The sequence below is a fragment of the Prunus dulcis genome, chromosome 7, assembly GCF_902201215.1.
Source record: "Prunus dulcis chromosome 7, ALMONDv2, whole genome shotgun sequence".
Lineage (NCBI taxonomy): Eukaryota > Viridiplantae > Streptophyta > Magnoliopsida > Rosales > Rosaceae > Prunus > Prunus dulcis.
In genome coordinates this window covers 17,326,652-17,337,184 of record NC_047656.1, presented here as the reverse complement: position 1 = coordinate 17,337,184, position 10,533 = coordinate 17,326,652, and the positions used below count along the sequence as shown (strand labels likewise).

Sequence of the window (10,533 nt, the reverse complement as noted above, 5' to 3'; positions counted from 1 at the left end):
ACATAAGCAAGCCTATTATATAATCAAAATATTCAAAATCAAAATCAAAATTAAAAAGTGACGTCTGACCAAAATGGATCATGTTGAACAACGCGTAGACACTAGCAAGCAAATAAATAAATGAGATTGTCGCGGAGGATTAATGAACAAAGTATCCCACGTCAACATAATCACGCAATGCAGTATGAGGACCTAACCAAGATTGCGTCATCCATACGTCCCACATACAATCAGATTTCGCCCTGTTGCTTCTTTGATGGTTCGTAAGTTAACTTCCCATGTCCAGAGAACTTTCCTATATTAAGGAAGTTTATGTTCTTTTCTATATTCCGATGGTCAGAATCGTTTGTATTTGAAGTTATTCTTAAAAAAAAAAACAATATGTTAAGTGAAAATGAGACGAAAATGCGGATATTTAAATAACTAAGTTCTGATTTAGCTGATTTTTTTGTATGGATAGTAGTCACTGAAAGATAACCTAAAAACTTAACGCTGATTTGGCTATTACCCCACTTACACATTTTCTGTATTTACAATGTGACCAAATTACCAGTTAACTTATGAAGAAATTATAACCATAGCCAGCTAGAATGAGCTAATGATCATCTGAGTGGCTAGTTAACCTTAGTTAACCGCCCATCTGGAAATTTATATATACACGTGCGCCATTTTCACATTCCTCTGTTGACTGTTGAGTTCCCTTGTGTTGTGTGTGAAAGATTATTATAAAAATAAAAAAATTGAGAAGAAAAAAAATAACTTGCTTGTTTGGGCCAAAGCAGATTCGCAACACTTATGAATTGAGCAGATGGCCCAAAGCAGAAGCTGGACCCATTTCGAATTTTTGACCCACTCGATCAGGCCCATGTTTCCAGAATCCTCTAGGTTGTGTGATCGGGCGGGTACCCATAACCCACCCAAATTAAAAGGTGCGGTGAAAGCCAAAAAAATAAGGAGTTCTACAAGAGTCGTTTTATCATCTGATAAAACCCAAGCCTGCAAGTGCAAAGTTTAGGGTTTTATCTTCTTCACTCTAACTAAGCCACTGAGTTTTCCTCCTCATCTTCTTCCTATTCTCTCTTTCTCTCCCTTCTGCTTCAAATTCAAGAGGTTATTAGCTTTCCCTTCGTCGTTTCAAACTTGTATAGCTGCGTTTTATTCATTTGGGCAATTTTAATTTTTTCAATTGATATACTTTTTCCTTCATTTCTATGCTGAATTGTTTCATGTGGGTGATACGCAGAAATGGCCACATCTCAGCTGACAGCGTCGTCAATCTCGGCGAGGAACTTGGCGTCATTTGAAGGCCTCAGACCTTCAAACCTCAAGTTTGGGTCTCCAGTAGGAGTCTCACTTGTAAGCCACAGGTCCTTCCGTGGTCTCGTCGTCAAGGCTGCCACAACGGTCGCTCCCAAGGTTGTTATGTTTGCTTCTTCTTTGTTTTTCTATTGCTTGTTGTTCCCAATCTGACTATGGTTCATTTCTTTATTTCTTTTTTTGTGGGTAATTTTCCTAATTGTGTGTCTAATTTTGTGATGATAATGATTTGAAAAACGAGTATCCGTACATGATTTGAATTTTTATTATGCCATTTGTAGTGAAGGGCTTTGTATTCTCTACTTATACATGTTTGAAACTATTGATGATCGTTGGGTTATTCTTAGCTCGGCAATTTGTTATATTTAGGGTTTTTACTATTTGTGGTAGGTTTACCTGTTTAAGTTTCGAGTTATGTTTGCCCATCTCTCCAAAAGAACGATTTTTTTATAAATACAAAAATTATGGAAGTCTGTTTGTTTGTTTGGATTTGTTATAAAATTAGCCCCGTTATTGAATTCATTGTGTCAGTGTTATATGTGGTTTATCTGATGTTCATTTGTTCTGATCCAATTCTGCAGTACACTTCGATTAAGCCTTTAGGTGACAGAGTGCTTGTGAAGATCAAAACCGTGGAAGAGAAAACTGGTGGTGGAATCTTACTCCCAACCAGTGCTCAGACAAAGCCTCAAGGAGGTGAGGTGGTTGCTGTTGGAGAGGGTAAAACAATTGGGAAGACCAAAGTGGGCATCAGTGTTCAGGTGCTTGATGATTGTACATGTTGTTATCCTCATTAGCTATGATGAACCATTGTTTGAGTTTATTGAATATTTTCCATTTCGTTATAGCCTTAGTTTCCTGTTTACCGAATGCTTTCCATTTTATAGACTGGTGCCGAAGTTGTCTACTCCAAGTATGCTGGGACAGAGGTAGAGTTCAATGGTTCTAAGCATCTTATACTAAAGGATGATGACATAGTTGGTATTCTTGAAACCGAAGATGTGAAGGATCTCAAGCCTCTGAATGATAGAGTCTTAATCAAGGTTTGTTGCCCATTCAAACTTTTTAACTCTTGTGTATAATTGTTTCAATAATCAGTTGTAGAAGTAAAGCATAAATTTAATTAATATTCAGGAAGACATACAGTTAATACCTGTTTTGGCTTTTATTCACAATTGATTCTCTTCCTCTCTCTATAGTGAAAGTGGTCGGCACTATAGTACATACTCTTATACATATCCAGCATTTTGCCACCAATTGTCAAATTGTCACCTTTTCTTCCACATGTTTGAACCAAAGTTCATGATCTTGTCCCTATGTTCAACCAATGCAGGTTGCTGAGGTTGAGGAAATGACTCCTGGAGGCTTGTTGCTGACAGAGGCAAGCAAGGAGAAACCTTCGATTGGCACGGTAAGGGGTAGTAAGTTATGAATTTTTCCATCTTAGCCCAAGGCATTGCGGCTGTTGTGTAAAAGGTTTTGGACTTGTGAGGTAGTGTAGCTTATGTTCTGCTTACGATGTAACAGGTGATTGCCGTTGGACCTGGTACTCTTGATGAGGAAGGAAACAAGAAACCATTATCCATTTCTGAGGGGAGCACAGTTTTGTACTCCAAGTATGCAGGAAATGACTTCAAAGGCAAAGATGGTTCCGAGTACATAGCTTTAAGAGCTTCGGATGTCATTGCCATACTTTCTTAGTTGTCCAATTAGATGAGCTCAATCTGTATTTTTGAAATATCCGGCAGAGTTTCTTCAAGACATTTCTGATTACCTAGTTTCAGGGGCTTCAAATGTCTTTGCTGTACTTTTCAATGTAATAACACTTGGAATATAATGATTGCAGTTGAAACAATTTCGTTACCAAGTCTATTTTCAAGTATCCTCGGATGAAGAAGCAATTTAAGAGAAATGAATCCTTGTGTGGATTGGTGGTGGAAAATCACAGGGATATTGGTGCTCATACAATCAAATGAATCCTTATGTAAATCAAGTGCCATTTATACAGTAGTAATCAATAGCTGCAATGGTTAGAAATGGCACAAAACTTGGTGCCATAAGTCATAACTATAGTCGCATATTCCGTCCCTTGATTGGTCTCTACCGAAGCCTTTACAAATGAGTCAGAAATAGAATGTCAAATTGGTCTCAAAAGACGAAAAGGTCATATTGTACATAATTCAACCCCGCCGCATTGCACCAAAAATATGTGATTGAGCTCAATTCGCCAAACTGGTGGAACCCGTCACCGTTGAGGAACAATTACATCCCTCCATGAACTGAGACTTCATTTTTGATTGCTGTGATCTCACAAGAAGGATTTTGTTCACATCAATTACAGCTTAGAGATCCCAACCAGATGGGAATTCATCTATCAAAGACTTGATCATTTGATTGTTGGAACTTTACCGATTAAATGAGGCTGCAGAGTTGTCATCGTACGGCGCTCTCCATGCATTTCCACTGTCACTTCCACTACAGGCTTGATTGGGGACGGGAACATTGCCCAGGTCTCCATCCAAGCTCATCTGCTGTACTTCAACGGATGACAGTATCTTTATACTCTGGACACAGCCTACAAACTCCCTGAAAGCAATTTAAGAATGAAAGCATGAGGAAAAAACAATCAGAAGGGAAAAATAGAAGACTAATTTAGTTTTACAAGGTGCTTTGACTTACTCCCATGGATCATCACCAACAAGAAGTATGTCATTTTCATGATCCACATAAACTAGTTTCCAGTCAGTCCTATGTGGATCTTCTAGTTGCCCTTCAATCCCAAACATGCGAGCTAGATCGTGCCTGAGCTCATCGTACCCTTTATAACGGGTGACATCAATGCATCTTCCCACAGATCCACGCTTTTGAACCTTTAAAATGTTTGAATTGGTATTAGGCAAAGGTATTTTCATGAAGATAATAGAACATTACGACATCTTGACCTTAACCACAGAGTTATTATGGTGAAAACAGAACTAGTTGCAGACAAGTTGGTTCACAAATTCCATGACAAAATATGTACCTCACTTCAAAAGCAGTAAAGCAAAGATAAATCAGTACGAGTGACAAACCTTTGTATATGTTCTCATGCGTTGAGCCTGGTTTGCCCACAATCCATTGCTTAAAACTCCAGCTTCATTTATGGCAACATCACTTGAGCACCCAGGCTTGAAAGGTAAGTTTGCTGCCCCAAATGACTGAGAGCTGATTGCAGCAGTAGATAACTCTGTCTCAATATCCCTTGGTGTTCCACCATAATTAGACAGTAAGTTCTGGAGGTCTTTTTGAGAGTCATATCCCCTTGACAACAAAGTGTCAGGCGCCAATCCCTCAATATTAGCTGAGAAAGGAAGACTGTTCCGAGGATGTGATTGAACATCACTATCCAAACAAAATGCGGGGAGTGCGTAGTTCTGCTGGATTGTGCTAGCATCCAGACAATACGATGTTCCAGATGATGAAGCTTCCAACTGATCAGTAATTGTACCTTTATATTTTATCTGGTCTGGTCCCTTTGAGCTGGGAAACTCATGTTTAATTCGAATATCAGACTTGCTTTGAAGCTCCTGAACCAAATTACTAGCAGGTTCTGCCACTGAATCCCCCAACAACATGGCTGTTCCTTGCTGATTCCTGTTCAAGAAGTTTGATGGGGACATCTGGCAGTTATTAGTAGAAGGGGAAGTTGAACATGATGGACCGTCTCCTTCTGTAAGACCAGAATGGCTTCTGATTGCTGTAAGTGGCTTGTGCTGGCTCTGGAGTTGGACTGAAGATATATGTTGTGACTGCATCAGTGATGGAGCTGAGAAGTTGTTGTTGAGAAGTTTGTCTGCTGAGAAGCTGTTTCCGCTTAGCTGTTGTTGATGATGCTGAGACACAGGCAACTGTTGTAACTGCTGGTTTTGTTGATGGGCTAACTGCTGCTGTAACAGTTGGGGTTGCAAAAGTGGGCTTGATGGGGAGAGTAACTGTTGCTGCTGCTGCTGCTGTTGCTGTAATTTCTGTAGCAACTGTAATTGGAGTTGTTGCTCTGAGATGCCCTGTTGTGACGATTGCTGCACTTGTGGTTGCTGCTGTACTTTCTGCGACATGCTCGAGTGCAACAATTGCAGTGAGGACTGTTGCAACTGTGCTGACTGCTGCTGCCTTTGTAAGAGGCTTGGTTGTGGTTCCAGTTGCTGCTGCTGGAGCTGTGAGTCTTGTGATCCTGTTGTGAACTGAAATGAATTCTTACTGGAAGAGTGGACAGTTTGCTGGGATTGGGTATTCCCTGTTTGCAATTGCTGCTGTTGAAGCTGGGAGAACATAACTGGTTGGTGTGAATTTTGGCCTGGGATCTGATTAGGAGCAACAACACCATTATTTACAACAGTTGGTTGTAATTGTTGTTGTTGCTGCTGTTGCCGTTGTTGTTGTTGTTGTGGTTGATGTTGTGGCTGCTGTTGATGTAGCTGCTGCTGCTGCTGCAGCTGTTGAGACTCTTGCTGTTGTTGCTGCTCCCGCTGCTGCTGCTGCTGCTGATGGGAGTAATTCTGGAGCTGTTGGCTTGTAGGAGTCTGCAATAATTGTTGCAGCTGCTGCTGTTGGGCGTGATTTTGCTGCTGTTGGTTCATAGGAGAGTGCAATAATTGCTGCAGCTGCTGCTGTTGGGGATGACTTTGCTGCTGTTGGTTCATAGGACTATGCAATAATTGCTGGAGCTGCTGCTGCTGCTGTTGGGGCCATGTCACAGTTGGCTGTTGCACTTGACTTACTTGGTTTTGTGGAGCTGATTTATTTAACTGGACACCTGGCGCAGACAGAACTGGAGCTTGAAAACTCAATAACTTGGATGGATCATCAGTACTAAGGTTATTTTGCAGGCCGGTTGGAGGGACCATGGATGGGAAATATCCAGACTGAGCAGCTGAAAACTGATTATTTTGTTGCATGTTCATCCACTGCACCAAACTTAAACCAGGGAAAATCGAGTTTGGAGCACTCTTCATGCCAAAGTCATCTCCAAGCCAAGGCATGGCTCTCTTGAAAGCATTCTCTATGTCGGATTCATCATCTGCAAAAGAACTCCAAGGGATGAGAAAAAGATTTTCTGACACGAAAGGATTCACGTGGGCATACAACAAAATGTTCATCATGTGATTCCATTGGAACTTTTTCAAGCTAAACTTTAACATCCTTCCAAGTTACTAGACTTTGAAGACTTTAAGAATCTAGCCGACTTGCAAATATGGTTTACCTGGCATCCCCAGTTGTTTGGGAAACTTAGGTCTGAAAAATGGAGGAGGGCATATGTAGAAAGGAGTTACAACAGGCTCAATTTCCCAAATTGAAACTCGGCTAGGCCGTTCACCAGCTGTTGATTCATCCCATCCAACCTATAAAAAATACAAAATTTTCATTAGCTAATAAGCTTAACTACAGGTCAAGAATGCCTAGAGAATTTTGACTAGGATGTGTACTACGTAGTAAGCTCTAGAAGAATGAATCAAGGACATGCAATACTAAAATAAATGCCCATTATGCTACTTAAAATTCACTAGTAACTCTAATGATGTACACTATAAATAAACAAAACATTATGTAACCTAGACTAATTCCTAAAATACCATATCAATGGCTAAACAATACCTGAAGATTGCGCCACTGCGAATTTTTCCATCGAACAGTATCCATGTCGCTAATGCCAGTGATTGTGCCCATGTATCGGCGTACTCCTGACTCTTCAGTCTCAAACATCATTCTGAATCGCATGCCAAGTGAAACTTGGGTATACATCGCTTTGTTGTACTTGGCTAGAGGTACCACAAACTCAGAAGGGCTTGCCCTATTAAGATCAAATAAATTGTCAGAACCTATCGAATAATAATGACAGATGGTGTCTATTACATACCAATAATGACAATCTAAACATCCTATAGCATTACCTTGGGTTGAAAAATATGGTAAATGGACTGTTATTTGCAGCAGCATGAGCTGCAGCAGCAAGAATTCCGATATGCATGCTATCACTGGACATGACTGATGAAGAGAGAGCTGGCTGCTGTCTATTAGCACGCCTTATACCCAAGAGAAGCTGAGATTTTTCATCCCTGCATACAACCAGATTGTTGTAACTCAATAACCAAAGGTGCTATATCTAGCTGAAATAATCATCCAATTCACCATATATTTCATACCTTATAAAAAGAACAGAATCTCCAGCGAAGAGTCTTTTTGTGCTAACAAAAACACTCCAACCAGTAGTCAGCAGGTGCCTTTTTGGTTGGCCTGAAATGAATGTGGTACATAGTTAGGGTGAAATTTAAGATATTTACATCTCAGTATCTAATAAGAAAAGCACATAACAGAAACAAGTCTATCCTACAGAAATTCAAGGGGCAGGAAATGGTAGTAAACACAAGGAAAAGTTAACAGGGCCAGCAGAAACAGCTTCTCTAAAATGATACATTCAAGCAACATATGGTTAACAATTGATCACATATCATTGAAAAAAAATTGAGAACTGAAGGAGAATGTTTTAAAGAGGGAACTACCTCGATAGATATGTCTAAACGTCCATGCACTGTCATGCAAATCTTTTGCCATAAGCTCCTGGGCAGGTGGTTGCATTGAAAAATCCTATCCAATATAATTTCTTTTAGTTACCACAAGGAAAGGTATACATTGAATGTACTACACAGAATTCTTCGTTATTTTCAAACTAGAATAGATACTTTCCAAGTTGTACATACTAGAGGTGGGAAGATCTTCTCAGCTGCTCGACGAGGTACAGAAAATCCACCATGAGTGCTCGTGTCACTAGCTGTAAGAGTTTTGCAGAAAAACTCAGAAGGTTGCCTACTTTGCTTGAGGCCGATGTCAGATGCCAGTATTGCTTCCTTCTCATACTGCGGAACAGAAATTCAAGTGCATATGATTATATGTACAAAGTAGAGTTGTAAAGTATTGCTTAATTCTCAAAAAGAATGGCTGACCTACTTTGTTTACTGGTTGGAGAGTCATCTGTGCGTAGACCTCATCTGTTTCCGTATCAGCCTGAATAAGAAATACAAATCAAGAATCAGATAAACAATCCATTTACAATCAATGTTTTACAAAAACTCACAACTTTATCTTCATAACAAAAATTTCATCATGTTGAAGTAGCTGCATGGAACTGCCATACATGCAATGTGACATTATGAAGCATGCATATAAGTTTTGACGGAAGGTTGGGGTAGTTGGGTATGAAATCAGTCTCCTTTTGCATTGATGCTGCAACCTGCGAGATTTTATAGTCAAAGAAATTCCATCAGAACCCAGAATCTAAAGAAGAAAACAAAATTTGCTTTTTTGGCATCTAGAGAGAGAGACGCACTTGCTCACTGTGGCCTTGAGGGAAGTACACCACAAGACTTCCAACTGGAGGCAAAGAAACCAATGGCCCAGCACAAGCATGCCATAACTCTGAATTAATTCTCTTCTGTTCTCCTGTTTCAGACCAAACAAAACTTCATCAGCGTTGAAGACAAGTCAGAAGTAATGACAGGATAATAAATGTGAAGTGCTCAACTTCTTAAAATTGGTTGGTTTCCTGTGAGACTACAGCATACAAATATCTAAAATTAACAAATACCTGTATGAGATTTCAAGAACACAAGATCTGTTGTGTTAAAAAAAAAAAAAAAAAAAAAAAGGTTTATTTCACAAGTGATTTCAAATTGTTTTAAAAAGATTTTAAAAAAAATCTGTGAATGATATATGTATCAAATCCATAGAAATGTCTGCATGTTCCTTCCGGAAGTGATTAATTCCCAAAATGAAGTTATATCGGTCGAAAATGCACGATATGCAAACAAAGAATCAAAATCTGAAATCCAAATGTTACATGGCAAGAAAAATTGTTTAAACTTTAAGAGAACAAGAAGACGTTTAACCAAGAAAATAAACTACAAAGAGAAACAAACCCCTGACCATGAAAGTACTTCCACTTGCCACGGAAATCAAAATCGAAGAGAGCATTTTTAAAGCATCAAGCTGAGCTAAATCTTAAAAAGTAAATAGACTAAGGGGTAAAGAGGGGAAGAGAGAAGCTGTAATGGCACAAAAGAATAGTAGAACTTTCACCTTCCCCTGAAGTCGCCAAAAATCCATTTGAAGGAGCCTTCATGCTTGAGATTTGAATGATATGTCTAACAGAAATTCAAATTCCAACTCTGTTCACTCTAAGATATGACCAGAGGGCTCTAGCTGCAGCCCATTACCCTTTAATTGCAGTACCACTTGTTCTAGAGCAAAGTGCTTGAAGAACCAACTTGAATGGTCAGTAAAAGCTTCTCCAATTCACATTGAACCCAGGTAATTAGGCCCTCCCACAATCTCCAAAATGCAACAAGGCACTAACTTTGCCTCCAAAAACACAACTTGTTCTAACTTCACCTAAATTGAAGAAACCCATCATTGCCCTTCAAATCCAGCTGCTTCCTCTCAGCTCAAATCCCAGCAACCACTCTCAGTTCCCAACGATGTTACCAACCAAAAAACAGAAAGACACCCAGAAAGAACAGAACTTTGCAGCTCTAACGTTCGAATCAGCAAAGCAGAAATTCCACATATTCCATTTCCACAGTGAACCCAAGTCTCCAAAGTTCACCAAAAAACAACCCCACTTTGCAAATTGGAAGCTTCTCCTTCCCAACCACCCAACCGCCAAAGAAAATAAGAAAACTAGAAACTGGGTTATATGAAACAAATCCCAAAACAAAAAGAAAAAACAAAATGATCACAACAACGGGGACTTGTATTTTCTTTTCGTTTGAGTTATTGGGTTTAGCGTTCTTGTGAAGTTGGGTTTTTGTGAACAGAGAATTGTTGACGGGATCGAAGTGAAAGAAACTAACTTGTCGCCGGGAAACCAGAGAGGCCAAAGCAAGCAAACAAAGCTCAGACAGCTTTTTCTACTTTATGAATCAACAGCCCGACATGAAACAGACTTAAGCAAAGCAAAGCAAAGCATTCACTCTCATTCTCTCTCAAACAGTTTCTCACACTTAGTTAAAAAAATGACAAAATAATTAACAATAAAAAACAGAGATTAAGTTAATTAAACACCATCATTAATTATTGATGTATGTATCATATTCATTAGCGTGTGTTATGCTCTCCGCAGACATTGATTAATAATATTCCTTCCCAGTCCCTCAGCAGTGCCCACCTCAAAATATCAAAATTCCA

The 10,533-nt window shown here is 39.4% G+C and overlaps 2 protein-coding genes across 2 annotated transcripts; one reads left to right on the top strand and one right to left on the bottom strand.

Moving 5' to 3' along the window:
- The first annotated feature begins 963 nt into the window (after positions 1–963).
- LOC117634601 (20 kDa chaperonin, chloroplastic) lies at positions 964–3,184 on the top strand. The gene is made up of 6 exons (XM_034368766.1): positions 964–1,110; positions 1,244–1,416; positions 1,899–2,078; positions 2,205–2,360; positions 2,651–2,728; positions 2,845–3,184. Exons 2-6 carry the CDS (start codon positions 1,246–1,248, stop codon positions 3,016–3,018), a joined length of 759 nt encoding a protein of 252 aa, XP_034224657.1. The 5' UTR covers positions 964–1,110; positions 1,244–1,245; the 3' UTR covers positions 3,019–3,184.
- A 90-nt stretch (positions 3,185–3,274) lies between these two features.
- LOC117634600 (auxin response factor 7-like) lies at positions 3,275–10,329 on the bottom strand. Its single transcript, XM_034368765.1, has 14 exons — positions 9,427–10,329; positions 8,678–8,790; positions 8,486–8,581; positions 8,299–8,355; positions 8,052–8,207; positions 7,854–7,938; positions 7,497–7,587; positions 7,245–7,409; positions 6,949–7,144; positions 6,557–6,695; positions 4,389–6,373; positions 3,997–4,187; positions 3,727–3,903; positions 3,275–3,617 (listed from the first exon to the last, which is right to left on the bottom strand). The coding sequence occupies exons 1-14, from the start codon at positions 9,467–9,469 to the stop codon at positions 3,605–3,607; spliced, it is 3,507 nt and encodes a 1,168-aa protein (XP_034224656.1). The 5' UTR covers positions 9,470–10,329; the 3' UTR covers positions 3,275–3,604.
- Between the last annotated feature and the right edge of the window lie 204 nt (positions 10,330–10,533).